Source organism: Camelus dromedarius, chromosome 19 (assembly GCF_036321535.1).
Source record: "Camelus dromedarius isolate mCamDro1 chromosome 19, mCamDro1.pat, whole genome shotgun sequence".
Classification (NCBI taxonomy): domain Eukaryota; kingdom Metazoa; phylum Chordata; class Mammalia; order Artiodactyla; family Camelidae; genus Camelus; species Camelus dromedarius.
Window position 1 is genome coordinate 27,390,856 of NC_087454.1, and position 24,432 is coordinate 27,415,287.

A 24,432-nucleotide genomic window follows, 5' to 3' on the forward strand; every position below is an offset into this window, starting at 1 on the left:
CCTTTGGGAAAGGGATGACAGCTGTGACTCAAATGGACCCTCAGTGGCTCCCACCAGCCACTAGAACACTGGCTTCATGTGACAAGGGAGTTTTGCTCCTGGAGCTTCCAAGTCAGAAGAGATCTTCAAGACCACCTCTCTATGTACAGATGGGGAAATTGAAGCCCAGAGAAGCAGGAAGGCAAAGCATCCACAGCTGGTTGTGGCTGAGCCTAGGCCCCAACACCCAGGCCCCTGCCTTCCCTAGCCAGAGTCCAGGTTCCCACAGACACTGGCTTTCTCCCTGAGACCCCACACCCTTGTGGGTGCAGGGCACTGATATCAAAGCCTGCCTCCAGCACCCTACCCCGCCCCATCCCTAGCTGGCTGGGCCCTAGGCACCCATAGTCTGCTCAGCACGGTGCAGGGAACACCCCAGTGCTATTGCAACACCTGGTGGAGAGCTGAGCAGGAGGTGTGAGGCTGCCAGTGTGCTCATCCTAGGGAAGGCAGGTGTCTCAGGGCAGAGGTGAGGGTGTGGAGATGCCTGGCAGGTTTGGATGGGTGTTGGTGGGCGGGCAGGAACAGGGGAGGAGGTGAAGGCCCCGGGAGGGGGCAGAGCAGCGAGCCACATGGGAATTAATGCCATTCATACACCCTTCGGAAATGACTTTTCAAATGCATGTAATCTCAAGCATGCAAATGAGAGGCTTGCTTCACCCTGTTTAATATGAATGATCGGCCCTTGAATAGCTATTATTACTGCCACGTTGTGGCAATTATGTTGTTCACTGGGTGTCGCTCTGTACAACACACCCCCCCAATAAAAAGAAAAGAAAAGGATACCTCTGTTTGCATCCTTCTTCCTTTTTTTCTCCCTTTTTTCAAACTTGCTGTCTGATCAACTTTATGGTGTGTGTGTTTGAAAGGGGTGGAGGGAGCATTCTCCTTACTCCAGGGAAGAAACTGCTTGATTCTTTCTCCTTTCTCCTGTGCGCACACACCCCTGAGGCTCTGGTCTTTGTCCCCTGAGGCCCAGGAGTTCTCAGATCTCTGGGAAGCTCCCCTTGGAATCAGGGAGGCAGCTGCTCTCCACCCCCAGCAGGGCCAGTGTCGGGCAGAGGGAGAGCAGAGCCGTCTCTGCTGTCTCCCCACCCACCTCATGTAGCTGGAGCCCAGGCCAGAATGAGGGAAGATGCTCTGTAGGCTGCTGGGAGGGATTGGGGTGGGTGGTTGTGGGGAGGGGGCTGGAGCCCTGTGCTCTGGCTGGTGGAGGATGGTGCCCACCCCATCCATCATTTGGCAGCCACTGGCCCTCGGGCTGATATGGCCATTAAGGCCTGAGACCCAAGTACTCAATCTCTTCCGAACCGTCACCTCCAACCTTGCCTTTGCCCCTGGCCCAGCTCCTTTCAGAACCCAGGATTGGGAGCAGCAGCTGGGGGCAGGGGAGGGACAAGCCCTTAGGAACACACAGAGAAATGCACAAACATGGGACGCGCCAGCAGGAGGCCACACAGAACCACTAGGACGGAGACACCTAGAGTCATAAGAGCAGTGTAGTGTGGCACCCGTGTAAACTGATGGGCTCCCCAGGGGCCCTTAGCCGTGCTCTGTCCCCCAACCCCCTTCCCTGCCTTGATACCCTCACTGTCCTCCCTGTTCTGCTAATAGCAGGGACAAAATCAGAGCAAGTGGCCCAGTAGAGCAAGGAGAAAGAGCTCTTCCAGAATGAAAGAGAAATTGGGAGCTGCTACCTTGGAAAAGGAACTAAAGAAATAATCCAATCTCTTCCAGCAGTTCTTCTAATCTACTACCTATTAAGGCCCTCCTCCACCTATTTATTGAGTCAGAGACACCATGTGGTTGTGGGGTCTGCCGAGGCCAAAAGGGAATCAAAGGAGGAAAGAACCCTGGCTGGCTTCCACCTTCTGATCGCTGTGTGACCCAGACCAGGTCTGACCTCTCTGAGCCTAGGGTCTTCACCCTTACATACAGGGCAGATGGAGAAGGGAATGGTCATTATTGGCACTTACTCTGCTAGGTGCTTTGTGTGTGCTATTTTATTTACTCCTCACAAGACTCTGAGAGGCTGCAATTAATTATTTCTACAAACAAAGATACTGAGGTTTAGGGAGTTTAAGACTCATGTCAAAGATCAGTGGCGGATACCAACCATGTCCTGTTTGGCTGAAATCTATGTTCCTCTCAAGGAGTTGTGGCTTTGGGGATAAGTAGAGACCCCAGACTGTGAGAACAGCTCAGCATACTGAAGTCCCCCATCTGCATCACAGTCTGTGTGCACAGGCCCCTGAGATAGTGCAACCTCTGTCAGTTGGAGAAGGAAGTTCAGGCCGCCTTCTTCTTACAAACCACAGCCATCCCAGGCATAGCCTCTTTCTTCCTGAGGATGTCTCAGCCACTCCTTGGGAAGCCATTGGGGGAGGTGGAGGAAGATACAGGATTCAGGTCTTGACTCTGACCTGGGTAAACCCTCTAACTCTCTGACCCTCAGTCTCCCGTCTGTAAAATCAGGACGATAACTATGTCCCACAATTCTCGTATGAAGGGATCTTGGTGCCTACAGAGACAATAAATGTTACTGAGTGTCTGCTTTGGGCCAGGTGCTAGGCTAAGGGCTTTAAAATGGAAGGTCAGAGAAGTGGGACCATTGGCTGCCTTCCTAGCATGGCTCTAGGCCCAGCTGAGGGTCTGGCTCCAACTAGGTGCTGGGCACATGGCGGGCACATGGCAGCTGTTTTTGCTGTGTCGCCAGGAAGGAGGCCCTGCCCTGAGGGAACTCTCCGTCTACAAGGGAATAAATACAAAGACCATTACAGGTGTTGGGGGGAATGGCAATATGATGGTCCCCAGTGAGTAGCTCATCCGCTTTTAAGTCCTTACAAGACCCTCACCTGGTCCTTCTCTCCTCTCCCCTATGCCGAGAGGCCCGGACAGGTTTAGGACCCTAGTGTGTGGGGTGTCGGTGGATGTGGCTTGCTTCCTCCCCTTTCCTGCTGAGATCTGGAAGTCTGGAAATCGAGGAAATGTTGGGGAGGAGGGCCATGGGGTGGCCTCAGCCTCTTTCTGGAGCTGCCCCTTGCCCGGGCCTGTGGGGAGAGTGACATTAGGAGGGGCTGCACCCCAACAGGGGTCTCAGGATCTGTCTCCAGGAAGTTGAGAGGGAGGAGAAGACACCCCAGGACTTGAGGAGGGGTGTTAGGTGGTAGTGCTTGTGTTGTTTGGGGGCTTGCTGCCTGGGTTGGAACCTGCCCTGCCCGTCCAGCCTCGAGTCTCAGCCCCTCCCCCGTGTCTCTCCTCCCCCTCCAGGTCCCGATAGAGCGACATGATGGTGGAATCCGCCTCGGAGACAATCAGGTCGGCTCCGTCTGGTCAGAACGGTGTGGGCAGCCTCTCTGGGCAGGCCGATGGCGGCGGCAGCAGCGGCGGTGGCGGGGCTGGGGCTGCGGGCACTGCCGGAGGCGGTGCGGGCAGGGACGGCAGGGACGCGGCGGCCAGCGCAGACAGCAACGGCGAGATGAGCCCTGCGGAGCTGCTGCACTTTCAGCAGCAACAGGTAGGAGCTGGCGCCCCTCCCCAGCCCCCCAGGATGGGGAGAGGGGGCGCCAGGCCTCTTCCCACTACATCCTGGCCACCTGGGGGCCACTGCTCCCTGCCGAGCGCTTCACTTTAACATGGGAGCCCCTCTGTGCCCTCCCATTCTAATGGTCGCCTTAAGGCAGTGCGGAGAGCAGCACCCCCAGAAAGAGAAATGGGGCTGGGGGGCCCTGAGATTGCGGAGCTTAGAAGAGTCTCAGAAATGCCCACAAGGGCAGACGGACGCCCAGGCAGCAGGCTTGAGGGTGTGTGTCTTGGGTGGCTGGGCACCTGGGCTCTCCCGTCTGCACACTGGCGAAGTTAACAAACAGGGCTGGGGGAGGGAGACCCTGCTCTAGGTGTGTGCTCTTTGGGGGAGGGGGACTGTGCACACAGTGGTTTCTTCACTTTATTTGTATTGTAAAACATTCCCCACCTCCACCTCTGCCTGGGCCCCTGATCCAAGCTGTGAAGAGATTAAACTTCCAGGCACCGGAGTCAATGCAGCTGGGGAAAGGCCAAGAGCAGTAGGCAGAGGCAGGCCTCCATTTTTAGGGCTCAGATTGGGAACCCCTGTCTGTGCCCCACTCCCTCTCTCCCCTCCATCATTCCCACCCTAAACTGCAGAGTTCAGGAGCTTAAGATGAGCCTTTCTGAGGATCTAGAGGCCTTAGGGTGGGGAGCCTAGTTGGGTTATGACAGAGCAGGGGCCCCAGGTCCCCGCCCCACCTGGGAAAAAGACAGAATCATGCTTGACAAGTTCAGGAGAACCGGCCCAGCCTGCCCTGGCCTTGTGATGCTCCTTGTCTTATTTGACTCTGCTCCTCGAATCACTGCTGGTGGTACTGCCCCTTGGGGGCTCTGCTGAGAATGCAGAAAAGTTGGGTCCTGCATGTACCTCCCCGCCCGTGCCCCACCCCTGCCTCGTGTGCACCTATGTGTGTGCTCATGCTGCCCTCATGCTCTCTCCCAGGTTTACCCTGGGGCTCCTCCCCTCACTCCATAGCTGCTAAGGGACGCTTTCCCACCACTCTCACAGCTACAGGTCAGACTGAAAGCAGCACCATCAGAAGCCCGGCACCTGCACTCTGCACTGAGCTGGTCAGCCAACACTAACTCAGGAACTGAACAAACCCAGGTGAAGCCCCAGCCTGCCTCTTATCAGCAGTCAACCTTGGCCAGGACTGGGCTTCCCTGAGGCCAATCCTTGGTCTCTTGGCACCTGAAGTACAGGGGTTGTTAGGGTCAGATACAGTTTGGGTATGAAATCCCTATACACAATGACGGGTCAGTATGGATGTGAACAGAACTGAGAACTTTAAAAAATCACTTCCTCTTGCAAACACTGGAAGCTTGAGCAGAAAGGGTCTGTCTCCTTTCCCCAGGGAGATGGTCCTTAGGAGTTTGCTGGCATCTTCCAAACCCTCCTAAGCAGGTTCTCAGGGGGAAGAGACCCACAGAGTATGTGCCATATACTGTGGACAGAAGCTCAACGGGCAGAACCCCTACCCTTTATCAAAATAACAACAAAACACACCTCACCAGAAATCTCCAAGGGCTCCCATTTTTTTATGGGTGAAAACTCTTCCCTTCCTGCACCTCTAGGTAGACAGCTATGAAAAATTTTGAATGTGGGGGGAGGGCTGGGGAGGAATCCTGAAACTGGAAAGTTTCTTTTAAAAAATTATTTAAAGGGAAAAGTGGACACAGATATCAGGTAAGTGGGGAGATGGGTGGGGAGAGACAGAACCGTCTGTACCGATCAGGTATCTCTGTTCTGAATTGCACTCAAGCTGTGTTTTACCATCTCTATTCCACGTTTCAGTTATCCCTGTTTGTTTTGGTGAATATCCCAAAGTCCTGGAAAATCCTGTATCTGTTTCACAAATAAACTGGGGTGGAGACTTGGAGGCAGGCAGAGGGAGGGCTGTTTTATCCATTTGGGCTCACGATGGGCGTAGTACCCGGGGCCAAGGAAAATATTTGAGACTTTAAAAAGGTCTTCTTGGCTCCATACTATGAAAAGAACCCTGCAAAATTAAAATTACAAAATGTTCAATTAAAAGGAAACAGTCTGTGGGCCATCCTTCAATCTCCAGTATATGAGTGAGGCTTTAAGGGAAGCTTCAGGGTAACACTTTCTGGAACCACCCCACCCCCCACCCCAAGAAAAAAATGTCTCTGACTCTGTGGGGTAGAGAGACTAGAGGAAAGAGAGCCTGGCCCAAGGGGCGCCTCCTCCCTCTCAGCCCCAACCAGGAAGTCCTTCGAGGACAAATAAATACCTCACCTCTGTTAGGTGCTTTGGGTCATCCACGTAGGCTGTGTCACTTAATCACCTCACTGTCCCTGGGAGATGGGTATCAGTAGTCCCATGTTGCAGATGAGGGGCAGCCAGAGGTGGCACTGACTTGTCCAGTTGACCCAGGAAAGGCTACAGCTAGACCATAGGTGTCCAGACTCCTAGTCCAGGGCTCAGCTCCCACCACACTCACAGTCCCCAAGGGAACCGGAGGGAGCAAGGCCTGGCACCTAGTAGGTGCTAAATAAATGACTGCTGGGAGTGACTGAGAGCACTGCCTCCCAACCCCAAAGTGCTCTTAAAACAAACCACCGGAAGCCGCACTGCCTGCAGCCCTAGAGGCCACTACAGAGGCAGAGAGAGGGAGTGGGTCTGCGGGGCGCTGCCCTGGTCCCACCTCCTTGTGTCCACATGGCTCTTGAAGCCCCTCTTCCTCTGTCCATCTGTCGGTCTGTTGGTCCCTGCCCCTCTGCTCTGGATAAACAAGCCCTGGAAATGCAGTCTTGGCCTTTGGGAGTAATGAGTTGACAGAGGAGAGAGAGAGAGGAACGGGGCGAGTCAGAAGTCAGGCTGGTGACAGGACTTTAGGCTGAAACAAACAGTGCTGAAGAGGGCAGCCACGTCACTTTGGAACAAGAGCAGGCGCCTGTTTCCACGCAACAGCAGTCCGGGAGCTTGTTTAAACAGAGGCAGGGGTGGGTGGACGGCCAGCTGCCAGGCCCAGTCTGACTAGAGGAGGGTCCCTGTCTGGCTGCCCTGTTTTAGCAGTCAAGGTCCCAGCTTCCCGCTCCCTCCTTCCAGCCCCGCTTTTGGTAGTGACAATGCAGTACCACCTCACCTGGTCTCCCGCCTCATGGAGAATCTATCCTGAGAAGAAGTATGGGGGCTGCTGAGGGCCCTGGAACGTAACATTCACAAGGCAAACATACACCCTGCTGGCCAGCTGGAGTTGGTGATCTCTAGCTGCTGTTAAAGAATGCTCCAGACCCAGCAGGACTGCCAGCCGCCCGTCAATCCCCTCCCTTCTTTCACCAAAAAAAAGTCCCCTTCCTCAGCACCTCCCCGTATTTCTCCTTTATGATCACTCTTTTCTTGGAAGGTTGTCCTTGCATTTTAACCTGATCTGATTTCACCGTATGAAAATGTTCCTAGTGTGAAGGGCCTTCCCCAGGGACTCCACAAGTACCCTTTGCGCTCCCTGGCCGGGGGCAGCCAGGGCTGGGAGAGGCGTGTGCCGGCTTTGGGGAGGTGAGGCGGAGGGCCTAGGGAGGTCTTGGGGACCAAGCTGAATGCTCGCTGGACTTGGGGCCAGGAGGACTGGGCCAGGCGGGGTGGGGGCGGGCAGAGCTGCTGGCGGCTGGGCTGAAAGGCGTCCTGGGCCTCCAGAGCCTGCACTCCTATTGTCCTCAGGTTGCGGGGGTGACAGGTCAGCGAGGGTCACGGGAGGGTTGCCTAGCGTCTGGGAACTCCCACCACAGTTGCCATGGCAACCAGGGCCAAATCCCGCCCTGTTCACATCCTGTGAGGAGGTTCAAAGTGGTTGGGGGGCTCTGCAATTGATGGGCTTTTAATCACCCTGCTCCATAGAGATGGGGGGGTGTCGGGGAGTGTCGGGGAGTTGGGCGATGGGGGAAAGGAAGAATGGAAGAGATTTTTGTTTTCCTCCCCCATCTGGCTCTCCTCGGCCCCAGCCAAGGAGATGGGGGAGGTCTTCAGAGGGGAATTAGCACAGACACCCCCTCCACTGCACACACGCTGTCAACAGTTGTCTTTCGTCTTCATGTCTGGAGCGCATTTCTTCAGTCTCTGAGACTCCCACCCTCCTGCCCCACATTCTGCTCTTTCATCTCTGGTCCCACACCTTCCAGACTCTCCTTTTGTTTTTGTCGAATGAGCCCCTCCCCAGGAGGTGTTGGCCTGGAGGGAGAGATGGGGCCCCGAACTCCTCAGAGGGCAGACTTAGAAACTTCACCTCCGTTAAGTCCCTGACTCTCCAACAGCTGTGGGGTAGCGTTAGAAACTCCCCGCTCCCTCCTCTGTCTGGGACTAGAGGGTGGGTGAGAGGCGGGGCTGGGTAGGACAGGGACCAGGGCAGGGTTGTGAGTGGATTTGTCAGGGGAGGGCACCTATCCCCCTTCTTGTACCCCTCCTGGGTTACTAAGCCAAAGACATCTTGTTTTGTGTGTCTGCCTCCTAGTCTAACAAAAAAGGAAGTTTCCCTAAGAGAGGAGAGAAAGGTAGAGGAGGGGCCCAGGGTCTCTGGAGGGAGTCAGCCCATTCTACCCCTGGGCTTCCCTTTTGATGGGGAATTCTGACATCCCCTCTCTCACTCTCTTTTTATACCAGAGTTCTTGTCCTTACTGATAGGAGTTTGGGGACAGAAGGGAGAATTTGGGGAAGTGAGGGTGAATGTTTCCTCTTCTGAGGGGTAAGGATTGAAGTGGGGTGGGTCACACCCCAAGACCACCCCTTAGTGGGGGAGCTAGGTTTTCTCCTGAGAGTGCCTTCATTCTTAGGAGCCCCAGTGGGAGCCTGTGGGGAGGGAACTGCATGCCCCACCCAGCCCCCACTCTAAATCCCACATTTACAACCCCTTGCGGAAGAGACTACTGTGAGGGCAGTGGCTGGGTTGATGGTGGCTCTGAACCCAGACCTGGGAATAGACCCCCTTCCCCGAGAACTCCAGTTACCAGGATGCATCAGGGAGGAGTGTTTCCAAGCAGTGTGGTAAGCAGCGAGGAAGGGGACCCACGGGGAAGTACAGGCCCCCCTCCCCGCACTATTTCAGCTCCTTCCCAGATGCCACTGCTATGCCTACTGGTGGAGCTGGTTTTGGCCCCAAAGGGGCTGGAGAACCTGAGGCTACATCAGCACCACTGGAGGCGTGCAGGGAGGGAGGAAGGAGCCTTTCAGGAGGGCCTTGCCCTTTTCAGCACTGTTGGGTTCATTTGTTAATTCTCTTTTGTGGACAGGACGCATTTTCAAGATGCTTGGCGGGGAAGGGGTCCTGAAACCGGGCTCTGCAGCCAGGCTGTGCGCCTCCCACCCACGTGGGCCCGTCTGTATCTGTGTGTTGCTGGTTTTCATTTTAATGGTTCTAATTTGAGAATGCGCCGATGTCATTTTTACGAGGTTGGTGTAAAAAAAATTTACAGCCTTTTCCAAAAAGCTTTTTTTTTTTTTTCCAAGGGAAAAAGGTGTAGAATCACTTCGGGGGTTTTATGGTCTCTCCCCCATCCTCCTTGCCCCACCTTCTCTGTGTAATTTCATTTTTATGTCTCTTTGCTGGAGGACAAAGCCTTGCTGGTGGAGAACCTGGATCCCCCCAGGTCAGTACCCTCAGTGGTTGGGGCCACTGACCTCTGACCCTTCTCCCTGCACCCCTTCCCTCTGGTCCCAGAGGACCTGTATTTCAAGGGGTAGATGGAGCGATGTTTCCTGTTTAATTCAAGTCAATGAGTACTTATTAAGCACCTACTATTTACTAGCAGTGGGTTAGGTATCTACCCTCAGAGATTGTATCACTTCCTGCTTAAAAGCCTCCAGCCTTTCTTCCCCAAATGTAGAATGCAATAAAAAGCGACTGTCCCTGTAGTCTGGCCGCTGGTCACCTCTAGGACTTCCTCTCAGGCCACTCAGCTTGGCCACACTGGCCTTTTTGGTTCATAATGCACCAAGCTTATACCCACCTCCGGGCTCTGGCACCAGCTCCTTCCTCCATCATGAATACCTTCTCCTGAAAGAGTGGCCCCGCATCCTAAATGTGTCCTAGGAGAGGACTTCCCTGGCCACACAGCCTAAGTACCCAGCCAGCCATCAGCTATAGAACGCTTACCACCGGCTCCCAGCTTGCTTCTCTCTCTGTCTTAGCATCTGTCTCATCCCCCTACAATGTGAGCCCCGTTAAAGCCAATACAGCGTGTCCCCAGTGTCTAGGACAGTGCAAGTGCCCTGTGGAGCTCCATGGATACCGACTGAATTCTAGATAAATGAATCAAAAGTCATCTTCTGGGGGGCAGGTGATGGGCCTTCCTGGGAGTGCTTTTCGGGTTTGGGATGGGCCAGCCCCCAAAACACCCTCCTAGTGTCCCTTCCTCTAAGTCTAGCCAGCCCCCAGCTGAAATTAATTATCAAGACAGTTGCGATCCCAGTTTTGCCAAAATTAGCTAGATTCACACAAAAGAAGTTTGGGTTTGATTTATGTTGGCTGCCCTTCACCACAGTCTGAATTAAGCTGGAATTTGCTGGGGGTCCTCCATCCTGCTTACCCAGCTCCCAGCCGCTCCTCTTCCCTGTGCAGAGCCCTGGGTCAGGCCCGGGGATTCAGGTTCTGCTTCTGCCACTGTGTGACTTTGGGCACGTCCCTGCCCCTCTCCGTATCTCTGTTTCTTGATCTGTAAAGTGAGCTAGATCAGTGTTTCACAAACCTTTTTGCTTGAGTCTACAGTAAGAAATCCCTTTTACTTGGGGCCCCAGCACACAGATTTGCATGAAACAATGCTTATGCTTACTTAATAATTCTGATATTTTTCACGTATGTGTGTGCCTGTGTGTATTTTTCCTTTTTTTTTTTTTACCTTCTAAGTTGATATTTTGACCCACCATTGGATCATGACCAGCAATTTGGAAAACACTAAACTAGTTGCCCTCCAGTACCCCAGTTCACCACGTCTGCGATCTGTGTGATTCTGCTCCTCTGTTCTCAAAAGTTCAGCCCTTCAAGCTTGTCTCCCTGAACATCACATTCCCACCTTCCCAAACACTCACGGAGTAAGGCTGGGGCCCCAGCATAGACTGGGAATCCTCCAGTAAACGCCCCGCACCTGGCCGCCACGGAGAGGGTGCCTCCTCCCCAGAATTCTCCAAGACAGAAATGAGAGTGTGGTCTCACCCCGAAGATGAGAGATCCTTCTGCCCCAAGACTTGTTTTTCTTTTCACAGCGGCTCCCTGTTGCCCTCAAAGCGCTAGCTTCACTCCCCTCCATCCCAGCTGCCCTCCCTGGATGCCATCCGTTATAAGCCATTTGTTCCTAATTGTGGAGATCCTGCTAATGACTTCTGAATGGGCGGTGGGGGGAGGAGAGTGAGGCTTCATTAGTGAGACTGAGTTCTTAGGCTTGAGGGAGAATGGGGGTGGGTGTAGATGGAAGAGAGATTGGTTAACAAGTCCTACTGGGTGGCACTGGACAAATGACTGGGAGCTGCCTGGGAAGGTGAGAGATTAATAATCACAATCACAGTAGCTAATGTCTATCCAGGACCCCCTGTGCCTGACCCCCTGTACTCAGCCAGCACTGTGCTGAGTACACGTACATTGTCCCGTGTATTCTTCACAGCAAATCTGTGAGCTGACTGCAGGGTTATTCCCATTTTACAGAGGAAGAAACTGAGGCTCAGAGCTGTGAAGTGACTTACACAAGGTCACTCAGTATTTGGTGGAGCCAGGATTTGGATCCAGATCCCTTTGACCAGGGTCCAGGCACTGAATGGACCAGTACTGCCTTGTTGAGAGAAAAGCTAGACCTTACTCCCGATCCCACAGAGCTGGTTTTCAGTTTGATGGATGGAGGGAGGAGGAAAATGAGGTTTAAAAGGCCAAATGGCTCCCCATTTCCCATTCTGCCCTGAGCCCCCTCCCTACCCCCAGGTTTCCCATGATGCCGTCTCCCAGGTGGGACTCTAAACGCCTCGTACCACTCAAGGCTGTATCTGGGTATCTCTAGCCCTCAGGGAAGGGAAACTGAGCCCACTTTTCTTTTGGAGATTCTTTTTCTGATCTTCTCCCCACTTTTCAACCAACTGCACCTCCTTTTCACATCCAGACAGCTGAAAACACCCAAGAGTCCAGTTAGGGGAAGGCGCATTCCTAGGCCTCACCAGGCTGTGCATGAGATTGCAATGGCCCCTCAGTGGGGTGGAATGGGGCCGGGACTCAGAGGTATCTGGACCCCAAACCCAGAGTCTGCCTATCACCCCCACCCCTGGGCACCTACAGGGTGATCTCTAGGTAGCACCGAGTCCCAAATTGGGTCAAGGCTGGGCTGCAAGAAAATTATATGAAAAGAGTGTGCATTGCCCACTGTCACCTCCCCGTCTTCTCCAAGCACAGTGCCAGTACGTGGCTGGCTGCTGTGAATGTGAGTGATCCAAGTGAGTGAAGAAGGAATGAATGCAGTGCCTGGAGGATTTGACTTAGGGCTCCTCCAGCCTCTCCAGGTACTTGCCCTAAACCCAACTTGATTTTCTGCCCTTGGAAATGGTTTCAAGTTCCCCAGACTCCCCAGCCATTTCTGTCGTCTGTGGTGTGGGGGTCATTGTGCCTGAAACACCCTTCGCCGTTCTCGTCCACCCGGTGAGCCCGACCTTCTGGCCTCCAGTCAGTGTCGTCCCTCATCTGGGCTCTGGTGCCAGTGTTCACCTCTGCCTCAGTCTCTGACAGACATCCCCACGGCACCAGGCCCTGAGCCCCTGGGGCAGGGCCACGTTGTTTCTCTGCATCTCCAGCACCTAGCAGGGTCCCTGGCACATAGGAAGCAGGAAGGCGGGAGGTCAGAGGAGGGGACCGCCTGACCAGGCCTAGGGTCTCACCTGGTGCCCTGTCATCTGGTCTAATGGGCAGGAAAGTGAGAGGCGGGGCGGCAAGGGCCTGTCACTGGGAGGTCTCACAGGAGTGAGACTGCAAGGCCCTGTCATTTTTTCCTATAAATCTTGTACATTTCATGCTCCAGGGGACCACAAAGTAACAGTTCCCCCAGGCCACTCCCCTCACCAGGAGACTGCATGGGGCTCCCCCACTGTCCCCTGGAAAACCCTCCCCGGTGTCTCCCTTCTCCCTGCTAGGGATCCAGGGTGCTTCCTCTCCCTACCCTAACCAGTGTCCCCTGTGGATTGCCTGGGCTGGCCAGCCCCTGTAAGCCATCCTCTTCCCCCACCTCGCCCTCTGACCCCTGTCCCTTACCTCTACCTTCAGAGGACAAAGAGCATCTGTCCAACCTGTGTCATTAGACCCAGAGGGGTTTCCCTAAAAGTGAGGCCCATAGAGGCAGAGGCCCGTTCCAAATGACCACCTGGCCACCTCCCTCTCCTCACCCTGCACCCCCTCCCACAGCCTCTTAGGGCCTTTGACTCAGAAGGTCAGATTTCTACTTTCTGATGTGAATCTTGAAGAAACACAGGCAGGGTGTGAGGTCCCTGGGAAGAGGTGGGTGAGGGAGGCCTAGGATCGGGGGCTGGTGAGGAGTATGCTGGTCTGGACCCCAGGTCTGCCTGGGACGCGGTCCCATAGACACAGCGAGTGTATTTAGGTACTACCATCCTAAGGTAAACTAGACTTAAGCCTCAGGGAAGCTCAGCTATTCAATGAAAGAGCTGTGAAGGGGATGTGTATATATGCTTGGTACACAGCAGGCCCGGCAGTGTTTGCTGAGTGGCGGGGTGTGGGAGTGCATCCGTGTCCCACCTCACAGGTCCACCTTGCCGGTGCTCGAGGTGGGATAGTGGGAGTTGCAGGTAGCACGTTTCATTTAATAGGTGCGCTGGGGAGAGGCCAGAGGAGGTGAAGGATTCACGAGAAGGGAAGGGAGCAGACACTTTTCGAATGCCAACTAAATGCCAAGCATTGGTCCTTTAACCCCGCTAGCATTCTGGAGGTGGGGAGTGGCCCAGTTTTGCAGATCAGAAGCCTGAAGCACAGAGAGGGGGAATAACTTTGCCCAAGGCCACACTGCTGTTCGCTGTGGCACAGCTGGGACTCAAACTCGGTCCCCCTGATGCCAGAGCCCCCTGTCAGAGGCCTGGACACAGCTGCTCTGGCCCCCAACGGGGTCCTTGAGGAACCTGGAGGCAGACAGGTTTTGTGCTCCTGGGTTGTAAATTCGGGACAGGTCCCCACATCCCCTGCCTCTGAGCCCCCTCCCTGGCCTGGAGTGGGGAGGATGGAGGGCTTGGCTAACTTAACAGAGAACTTTCTAGGCCTCCTCCCACTTGACCTACTCAACCTCTCACTGCCCATCTGCCCACCTCCCATGCCCACTAACTGGCCGGAGGTACTTCTGCAAACTCCATACACTTCCCATTCCCATGACCATACCAGCTCAGAGTGCAGTCTAAGCCACCATGGCCTTCAAGCCCTGACCACTATGGGCGGTGTGACACACCCTTCAGGACTTAATCAAACTCCACCAGTGCCATAAGGCCACATGCCCAGACTCCCCCAGGCTCAGAAAGCCATGTAGTGCTCAGACCCTTAGACTCCACCCTCATCAACTACCCCCCCCCCCGTGTGCTCTGACTCCAAGTGAGTGCACTCTCTTAGCCCCCAGACAGACCACCTAGTGAGGCAGATGGCCTTGGAGCCAGGCTTACTGGCCATAACACCTCCTAGCTGTGTGAGTTTAGGCATGTTACTTCTTGGAGACTCAGTTTCCTCATCTGCAAAATGGAACTGATAATCCCTGCCTCACACACTCTGGGAGAGGATTAGATGAGATCTTGCCTATAAAGTGCCTGACACACAGTAGATGCTCAAGAAATAGTACCTGTTAATACCCTGAGTCCGCTGCTGTCCTTTCACCAGTGGTCCTTGCTTGACCACTGACCCTTCCGTTTGCTGCCCCATTGAGTCCCAACAAAACTTCACCAGGTCCCAGAGTGACTCTCTGTAGGCTCTGATCCCTGAAGCCTGACTGTTCCCGTGACTCCTACCTTTATCCTTATCCCGTAGTGCAGGTGGACCCTGTGACCCTCTCACTCACCCCCAAGACCTTCCTTCGACCCTGACCTCCCCTTTTTGGGTGCACTGACTCCCCCTGTCTTGCAGGCTCTCCAGGTGGCCCGGCAGTTCCTGCTGCAGCAAGCCTCGGGCCTGAGCTCCCCAGGGAATAATGAGAGCAAGCAGTCGGCCTCTGCTGTGCAGGTGAGGAGGACGCCCCTGGGGCTGGGCTGGGGCTGGGGCCGGGGCGGGAGGGTGGGCTTGGCACTGAGGGAGGGGAAGGACAGGCTGGAGAATTGCTCTGGCCCATCCCCAGTGCCAGGGAGGGAGCAGCTTTCCAGTGGGACGTGGTGGGGAAACACCGCCTCTGCCTGCACCTGACCGCTGGGCCTTTCTCCGCTGAGCCTCAGCGTCTGTTGCTCAGAGTTTGAGTCTGACTCAGCCCTTAGTCCCTCATTTCTCTGCCGGCTTCCTCTTCTCTGGCTCTGCCCTCAGGGTCTCTCCCGGGCACTTCTGAGTTGTCAGTTTCTCAGTCCCTGTGGGTCACTAGGCCCGTCCCTCTCTGCTCCCCTCCCAGGCTCTCTCCCTTGCTGAGGCCACCACATCCCCGCCTCTTCGTCTCTCACCCACCAAGTATGTCTCCCCGCGTTTCCTGTCTCTTGATGTCTCTCTGTCTCTTTTGTTTTCCTTTGCACAATCTGCCCTTTTTTCCCCCACTCCCTTCCCCCCAGCGCTCAGGCCCATCTGGCTGGCTGGGGGAGGGGAGGAGAGGGTGGGGGACGGGGGCGAGCCAGGCCTTCTGTTTACCTTTTGTGTCACAAAGAACTTGGGAGAATTGCAGTCTGAGTCGGGGTGGGTCACAACTCCACGGGCAGCCCCTCCCCTCCCCCTCGGCCCGCAGCCGAGCTTCCTCGCTCTCCCCCACCCTCCCCGCAGCAGGAGAGGGAGGCTTGGAATTGGGGAGAGGATTAAGCGAGGCTTTGAAAGGAAGTTTATCTAAGGGAGGAAGAGTGAGCGCGATCCGGGCGCGAAGCTCTGGAGCCTGGGGGATGGGGTGCTGAGGGACTGGGGGAAGTAAGGAGCGGGGCGGGGGTGGGGCGCAGGGCGCCCGGAGAAGGACCCGGGTCTGAGTTTTGTCCTAGGACAGAGTCCAGTGCTCTGAGGCTCAGAGGGCATCTCTGGGTTTTATGCAAAACAAGCCTACGTTCTGCAAGAAAGTGCTTTGAAGAAGTTGAAGAAGCAGTGGCCTTCTTTAAAAGTCTCCAGCCTAATGAGGCAGGCCTCAAAGGGGAGGAGTCGGGCAAAGGGGAGGAGTGGCCTGGGTGGAGGAGGGGAGGGCAGAATCCAGAAAGCCACCAATGGGAAGAAGAGAAAGTTCTTGAATTGGAAGAGTATAGAAGGGTCTCACACCCACGTGGTGTCAGGACTGGGTCTCTGAATTAGGAACCCCCACCCCGTCCCCAAATACTTCCTGGGTCTGAAGTGATCCTTGAGCTACTGTTGGGAGTTTTTCCCACCCTTGGCCCAGGGTGGTACCCACTTCCAAGAACAGAGAGGGCTAGTCTAGGGAACAGTAGGCATGTTCCCCAACCCAGAGCGGGTCTGCTGACCCAAGTATGGGGGAAGGAGCTTGGTGGTAGAGGGACTGAGATCAGGCATCAGGGGCTTTGCAGCTGGATATGAGGGTAGGATCTGAAATAACTGAGGAAGGAGGGAGGCTGTGGAATCTGCCTTAGGAGGCCACCCCACAAAATGAGAGAGATCAGTCGACAAACAGTCCTTCTGAAACTGACAACTGACGTTTGCAGAGTGCTTACCATGGGGCAGGCACTAGGTACTTTACAAATGTCTCATTTTATCCTCACCATCCTCGGGAATAGATGCTGTTATTAGCCGCATTTTGCCAATGAGGCAACTCAGGCCCAGAGAGGTTAAGAAACTTGTCCAAAGTCACACAGCTAACAAGGGGCAGAGCCAGGATTTAAACCCAAACAACTAGCTCCAGAATTCACACTTTCGTGCCTGTGCCATGACGCGGCCGTAGTAGCGAACAGCAGTCCCCAGTACAGAGACCTAGCCTGATGGTTCTCTGGGCTCAGGGAGCTGGGGCTTCTTGGGGTCGTGTCTGAACTCCTCCAGGAACCTGGAACCCCAACTGGTGATCCTTTTCCTCCTCCAACCCTGGATACCTTACTTGCGTCTCATCCCCACCCTCAAGTTCACAGTCTCCTAGAAGTGGGGTTTCTGTCTCCCAGTAGGGTATAGGGCTTAGAAATACCTCTCCTGTGAGCTCAAGACTGGCAGGGGTGAGGGTGGGGGATAAGGAAGCGTGCATTTTGTTGATTTGGAGCTCAAATGAAATGAGTACAGATCAATGGCAGCACCTTTCCCAGCGGTCCCCACAGGACACTGCTGTACTCCCCAACTCAAGGCAAGATTCCTGCCCACTCACCTCCCAGCCATGTTCACTAGCCTCTCTTCTTACAGCCAGCTTCAGAAGAGTTTCCAAAACCAGATTAGGTCTCCAGCTCCAGCCTAGAGATTGCCTGGTTTGTGCCAGGGCCTGGGCCCCAGGCAGGGAGAGGCCACTCACAGAAGGAAGCACAGGTAGCTGGGAGTTTGGGCAGAAGGGTGGCTAGAGCAGGCCCCTTAGCTGTGCCCGGCTTTTGTCTCATCTTCTCAACTTCCTTGCTGTTTCTAGAAGTTCTTCTTGGTGTCTCACCACGATCTTTTTTGCTATAGCTCCAGCCAGGTCCGAGGACTACCTTCTGGTCATTTGCAAGGAAGTTTTAACCTAAACTAAGGTCTGGCCTACTCTCCCCACTCTCCCAAAGACCCTAGACCCCATACTTAAGAGGTTGAGGTTAGGGCCTTGATTCTCTCACCAAATTGCATCCATCCCAACACTCAGCTTCCAAATAAGCTTCCTCCAGTTCAGGTACCATCCCTGTTCCTCCCAGTCCAGCATACTATGTTCATGGTGGAGGGCTCCAGGCCTGAGCAGGGCCCCTGAGGGAGAGGCTGGAGGCTGCTGTCGGCACTCCGCCCAGGGCTCACACTGCCAGGCTTTTGTAAGCATTTTGCTGCCCTGGCTGCCCTCCCGATGGTGACTCACGGGCCTTGCTGAGCTGACTAGCTGACGGTGCCCATCCTGACACATCCTAGTCTGGTGAAGGGTCAGTGGGGACACCAGGGGAGCTCCAGATCAGTTCCCAGAACACTCAAGGGGCGTGAGGGGAGGAGACAGGCTCAGCCAGCTCGGGAGATCAGCAGGCAGCGGCCATCTCAGTGACCTTTCTCAACCCGCCTGGGCCATCTTCAAGACAAGTACACACAAGGTAATGTGTCCAGATTTCTGCAGCCGCCTCTCCATCCAGCTGCTCGGCCAGTTGGCAGGAATGGCAGGGGCCAGGGAAGCCTTCCAAGGTCATCTCTTCCATTCCCCTGCCTCCAAGTAGGAAAGCCCCAAGGAAGGAAATGCCACATCCTTTCCTGCAGGCCACTTGCAGTGACTCACACCCCTGGTGCCTGGAAAGATCTCCGGGGTGTCTGGACTCAGTCTTCCCTGCTGGGGGCAGATCTGTCTCCTCTAGTTCTGTTATCACAGCAATGAAGATGGGAGGCCCAGAGCTTGTGTCTGAAGTGGTCCTTGCCTCGTAATGCCCCTGGGGCTCTGGCATGCCGAACGTGCACTCGTGGAGGAAGGGAGGGAAAGAAGGGAAAAGGAAAACCCAGGTTTTAAAAAGTAATTTTCTTTATATTTGTGTAGAATTTCATGGCGTACAAGCCACTTTCACGTACCCTTTCTCCCACTGTCCCTCCAGGCCTCAGTTTTCTCATCTGTAAAATGGTGGCGATGATGGTCCCTTCCTCCCAGGGTTGCTGTGAAGATTCAGGGAGAGTATATGCACAAAGGGCTTAGCCTAGTGCCTGGCACATAATCAGCCGCCAGCAACGTCCTCTTGAGTAGCCCTGTGAGGTAGGGAGGGCAGGCGTTCCAGACCCCCCAGTTAGCAGATGCAGAAAGTGAGGCTTGGTGATTTCAAAGAACAGTCGATATTGGGCAAGAACTGAGTTCAGCACCACCATGTTGGTTGCCCCCAGGGTAGGGGGGAAAAATGGACAGGTAAGCAGCTACCCAGCTGCCTCGGGGACACCCAGCAAAGGACATGGGCTGGTTCTGCAAAGAGGGTGGATCTGGGCCCTTGTCTGCCCCCCACCCCAAGCCCCTCTGAGAGGGGACCGGAACAGCCCTGCAGCCTGGCTTCCCCGAGTCTCCCTGGGAGACAGTTGTAAGAAGAGGGGCTGGCTTTTGGGATCTCCAGCCTCACTGACCCGTTCAGTTCGCAGGATGGTTCCATCTCCACACACTCTCCTAACCCTTCTCAGGACCTTCTCTGGGGTGGGGCAGACCGTATGGGACATGGGAACACCGGGAACCACGAAGCACACAGACCTGGGTGTGAATCCCAACCCTGCCCCTTAAGGCTCCTCGTTAGAGGCCCCTCAGAGCCTTTATTCACATGGTGTGGCCGTGGCTAAAAAGCCAGTTGCCCCTTCCAGGGATGTTTGCACAGAGATGGCTCGGAAAAAGGAGGGGAGCCCAGGGCTGGGGCAAGAAGGAGTGGGGGCAGTGAGATTTCCCTGATGTCACTGGATCCACTGTACTTCCCCCATTGCCTGTCTGCATGGGCCTTCCCTCACTGGTGGCTTAAGGCCGAGTCCTGCCCCCGCCAGGGATCCTGAACTGAACCAGCTCCTCCCCTCCTGCCCTACTGTGGGGCTAGGGAAGATGAAAGGGGCCAGGAGCGAAAGGGGCCTGTCCCGTCCTGACCAGGACAAGTCTGCAGGATACCCACTCCCTGACTGGGCTACCAGGACCCCTCTCTCCCCACCCTAAGGCTGAACTGTTGGAGAAAGTAACTCAGCTCAGGGGAGCACACACCTAGTGAGCGCCTGCCGTGTGGGCACCTGGCTTGGGCTTGGGAGTGACACGGGAGCGTAGAGTAGAGTCTTGTGCAAGTGTGACTTGAAGATTGCCCCCGTCAGGACACCCGTCCTTCTAAAACAGGGCAAAAAGACAGCGTTGAAGCTTGGCCTTCCCTGGCTGTGACTGCACAAGCCTGGGGGTTTCAGGGGAGATGGGAACTGGGAAAAGAATGATACTGTTTTTCTCTGAACCTTTTGCCTGTAGCTCGATTCTCTGGGCCTCTTGTAGAGGCCTAACCCAGGACAAGGGGCAGAAAGCTGCCCTACTTTGAGAAGCCTGCATGTTCTGGCCGGAAGGAGTTGTCTCTTGTAGTCCAATCCCTGTTTTATGGTTGAGAAAACTGACACCCCAGAGACAGCAGGTGACTTGCTGGAGGTCACACAGCAAGTTCAGTGCAGGGCTAGGAGTAGCGACCTGTCTCTGCATCCCCACACGGTGTTCTTTCTGCCCCACCTGGACCAGATCACACCTTCGTACCACATGGGATGACACTGACAATGCTTCTGGATGTCAACTCTGGGCCACTGTGTGTGCCACCTAGACAGATGTGCTGGAGTATGTGACATGTGTGTGAGCTGGGCCAAAGTCCAGGTCCTCGCTCCATGTGGGCCCAATGTTGACACCTTCCCAGGGCTGCAGACTGCCCTCTCGGCCAGGCCCAGCTTCTTAGAACAGACTGAGCAGGAGTCGAGAATGGCTAGGTGCTGCCCTTCCCCATCACTGAGGGAGAAACCCTCCAAAGCATGGATTCTACCGACCAGTGTCAGTTTTCCTGCACAGAAGATAGCGTACCCTATAGTAGCCAACCCTTAGGAGCACTTGCTGTCTGCAGGCTCTGTTCTAAATATTAACTCATTAGCCATCATGATGACCCTAAGAGGCAGGCACTATCCCTATGTCCATCTCAGAGACAAGAAAACCAAGAATAGGGGAGGTGAGTCTCTTGCCCAGAGACACGCAGCTGGCAGGTGGCAGAGCCAGAATGTGAACACAGGCAGGCTCACTCCGGAGCTGCTCCACCATGCTATGGGCGGGGCCTCGGGTGCTGGCCCTCCCCGGGTTGGGTAGAGGTGAGCGGGCTAACGGGGCCGGATCCCACAGGTGCCCGTGTCGGTGGCCATGATGTCGCCGCAGATGCTCACCCCTCAACAGATGCAGCAGATCCTGTCGCCCCCACAGCTGCAGGCCTTGCTCCAGCAGCAGCAAGCGCTCATGCTCCAGCAGGTGAGTCTGGCCCCAGGGCAGCTGGAAAGGCAGGGAGAGGAGGGCGGGGTGTTCCAGGCACTGGCCTCCCCACTCCCACCCTGGTTACCACCAACATCACGAAGGGCCAAAGCCGCGGCAGAAACCAGAGAGACTGCTTAGGCCGAACTGATCTGCGTTCCTCCAGGACAGCTGGGGAGAGGTCAGAGGTCCAGCCTCTCCACAGCAGACCCCCCTGACCCCCCATACTCCCTCACAGTGTGCTGGCCCCACCCATAGGGAAGAGCAGGCTACTGGAACATCCTGGCATTGTCCTGACCCACCAAGGGAGAGGGAGGGCTTGGAGCTGTGGATGAAGCTCCCTTCTCCCTTCTCCATTCCCTCTCCGTCCAGGCTCTGCTCAGGGACCCTCTCAGAGCAGACTGGGGCAAGCAGACGTCTCCCTGCTGGCCCATCTGTTTCGTGGCAGCCCAGTCATGAGAGGGCTGGCCTGGCTTTGGGGGCCTCTGCTAACTCACTCCCACCCTGCTGTCTACCCCCAGCTGCAGGAATATTACAAGAAGCAACAAGAGCAACTCCACTTACAACTCCTCACCCAACAGCAGGCTGGGAAGCAGCAACCCAAAGAGGTAAGGGGCTCAGGCAGGGCCAGATGTGCCCCTCAAAGGACCCCAGTCCCTCACCTGCAGCCCCAGTCCTCTCCTGGTCGAAGGCTGGGAGTCCCAAAGTGATCAGGAGAGAATGGCCTTGTCGGGATATTGGAAAAATCAGGAAAGGCTGGGGGAGGGGATCAGGGGGGTGAGGAGATAGAGGCCCATATTTCTCCATCTCCCCTCGGCCGTGTTCAGTCCTCTCTTCATGCCTTGTGTTACTGCATTAGGAGAGAAGGGCTGAGCCCTGTGTTGTCTGAGCAGGGCTGTGTAGGTGTGTGTGCGTGTCAGATGGCCCTCGCTCATGACTGCTGCCATGTTGTCCTGCCCTCTTCCTGCCTCTTAGTGACCCAGCACCTCAGCCCTCCAGTCTGGTCCTGAGAACCTCAGTCCCTCAGCAACCCCCTGCCCCGCTTCAGCCCTGCCCTAACTTCTGCCACTCCCTAGAATATCCTGCCCTGCTTCTCCAGGGAACTCCCCAGCCTACACCCACTGCCCCACCTGGGCCACAGTGCCTGCTGAGCTTCCATACCAGGCCCTGCAGTGCCGCCGACCCCAGGTCCCAGACACGCGTTTCCCTCCTGCTGGCCAAACCACAGCCAAGTTCTGAGTTGCCTCTTTCCGGAAGGCTGCCCTGCTGACGCCCAGTCATTCCCTCTGTCCCTCAGCCTCCCCTTCAAAGGTCTTGTATTTGCTGTATTCTCTGCATCTAGGCCAGGTTTACTGAATAGCCAGGCCCCCGACCCCACCTCCAGGGCAGGGGAGAGCCATCCCTGCCTCCCAAGCCCCCAGGACATGCTTGGCTCCTGGGGCTCAGAAAAGACTTGCTGACAGGCTGACTTGTCAGTCAGTGCCTGTGTGAAGTACTCGCAGGGGTGGGTGGGGGGACCCGGGGCCAGAGCAGGAGACAGCCATCTAGAGCAGAGTGAGAAGTGTGGAGGGCGGCAACTGTTCCCTAGCCTGGGTCCTGATGACCTGCTGGTGCTGATCTGTTAAAGTCCCATCAGACTCCTTGATTCTCTGTATCTAAGAAGCAGGAGAGGAGAGGAGCTGGAGGGGAGAAGGCCCCCTCCTCAGAGCGGAAGGGGGGCACCCCAGGCATGTGGGAAGGGTGCCCGCCAGGCGAGAGTGGCCCCCGGAGTCTGACAGGCTCATCCATCATTGTGATGAGAGCCTCCTCCCGCCCCCCCCCCCCAAGGCGAGCACAGCTGCGGTGCGGGAGCTGAAGCAGCAGAAGGAGGGAGGCGGGAGCAGGGAGGGCGTCGTGCTGCGTGTCTGGGTCTGGCTGTGTGTGTTTGCGCGCGTGCGTGTGTGCGTGTGTGCGTGCATGCGTGTTTACTGCGAGGAGGCATGCAGCCCTATGGAAGCTGGGCTGGGAGCAGAGAGGCTGCAGCTGCGGACGCCACAACGACAGCTCCGGGGGCCGACAGGCCCTGGGAGGGGGTGGCCGCAGGGTGGGGGCCAGATGGCACGCCTGAGGCTGATGGCACCCCTCTCTGCCCGCCCCCTCGGGCTCCCCACCAGGCACTGGGGAACAAGCAGCTGGCCTTCCAGCAGCAGCTCCTACAGATGCAACAGTTGCAGCAGCAGCACCTGCTCAACCTGCAAAGACAGGGGCTGGTCAGCCTGCAGCCCAACCAAGCCTCCGGGCCCCTCCAGACCCTCCCGCAAGGTGAGTGCCCGCCCCCCACCCAGCCCCAGTCCCACAGCCTTCACTGGAAGCCCCTGCTCCCAGGAGTGAGGTGGGGGGCCCCCACGCGTTCCTGGGGCCCGGCCAGCCTCCCCTCTCTCTCCCTCCGGCAGCAGCTGTGTGCCCGACGGACCTGCCCCAGCTGTGGAAGGGCGAGGGTGCCCCTGGGCAGCCCGCCGAGGACAGCGTCAAGCAGGAGGGGCTGGACCTCACTGGCGCGGCCACCACTGCTACCTCGTTTGCCGCCCCCCCCAAAGTCTCACCCCCCCTCTCCCACCACACCCTGCCCAATGGACAGCCCACTGTGCTCACACCTCGGAGAGACAGGTATGGGGCTCCGGCCAGGAGGAGGTGCTACAGACCTGCCCAGGGCCTGGCCTTGACCCTGAAGGCTGGGAGGGAGGAGCAGAGCTCAGGGACCTGGAAGTTTACCTCTCCCAAGACACACAAAACTGTGCTCAGCCTCTGGGGAACCCGTATCAGGGACAAAAACATCACCAGCAGGAGAGCTGGGGCTGGCCTGGCCCCAGGGCTGCTGGGGTCTTCAGGGTCCCTGACCGCCATCTCCCTCCTGCCCTCCCAGCTCCTCCCACGAGGAGACGCCAGGCTCCCACCCCCTCTACGGACACGGAGAGTGCAAGTGGCCAGGCTGTGAGACCCTGTGTGAAGACCTGGGCCAGTTTATCAAGTAGGTGTCACCCCCACCCTTTTTTGCCTCCCAGCCCACCTCCCCTGACAGCAGCCTTTCTGCAGGGCCCCTCAGCCCTGAGCCTAGCACCTAGCTTGCCCCTTCTTGGGCCATCAGCCACCAGCTGCCCTGCTGTCCTCACCCCATGGGGGGCCTAGTTCCATTTCTTCCCCTAGTTCCATTCATTCCCCATCAACTCCTTAATCATTCCTCCCCACTCCCCAGTCTGTGTCTGGGCCAGCAGCCTCCTCATCCCATCCCCAGGCTGCCAGAGCCAGGTTGGGAGGGCGGGGAGAAGGAGAGGACTCCCCCCACCGCCCTCCCCAGCTTCCCCCAGATTCAGCCTGGAGAGTGATGGCCTAGTGACGGCCTTCGGGCCTGGCGGACAGGCGGCTGGCAGCAGGCGGCCAGCTGCCACAGCCGTGCCAGGCTCTGTCACTGACTGATTAACTCCGCTGTCTCCCAGACCCTTGCAGCATCAGGGTCAAACAAATTGTTTTCACGCTTCGTCAGAGGTTTACTTAATTAGTTCATCTGCAATTAGATCTCTCTGTAGCTGGGATTTTAGCAAAGACATCAAAGGAGGCTGACGAGAAGGCAGCTTCCTCCCTTGTCCCGTGTTG

At 56.2% G+C, this 24,432-nt stretch overlaps 1 protein-coding gene across 8 annotated transcripts in view; it reads left to right on the forward strand.

The window, feature by feature from the left end:
- The window catches only part of FOXP4 (forkhead box P4), a 48,938-nt gene that overhangs the window by 14,285 nt on the left and 10,221 nt on the right, over nt 1-24,432 (forward strand). For 3 of the 8 annotated variants that reach the window (XM_064476477.1, XM_064476480.1, XM_064476478.1), the window contains exons 2-9: nt 3,310-3,556; nt 4,616-4,714; nt 14,697-14,792; nt 20,680-20,802; nt 21,324-21,410; nt 22,956-23,103; nt 23,235-23,448; nt 23,705-23,809. In XM_064476477.1, coding sequence (XP_064332547.1) covers nt 3,326-3,556; nt 4,616-4,714; nt 14,697-14,792; nt 20,680-20,802; nt 21,324-21,410; nt 22,956-23,103; nt 23,235-23,448; nt 23,705-23,809 — 1,103 coding nt within the window. In that variant the 5' untranslated portion in view covers nt 3,310-3,325. The remainder of the gene's footprint in view (nt 1-3,309; nt 3,557-4,615; nt 4,715-14,696; nt 14,793-20,679; nt 20,803-21,323; nt 21,411-22,955; nt 23,104-23,234; nt 23,449-23,704; nt 23,810-24,432) is intronic. The other 5 variants (XM_064476479.1, XM_064476481.1, XM_064476482.1 and 2 more) reach the window with 3 other exon arrangements.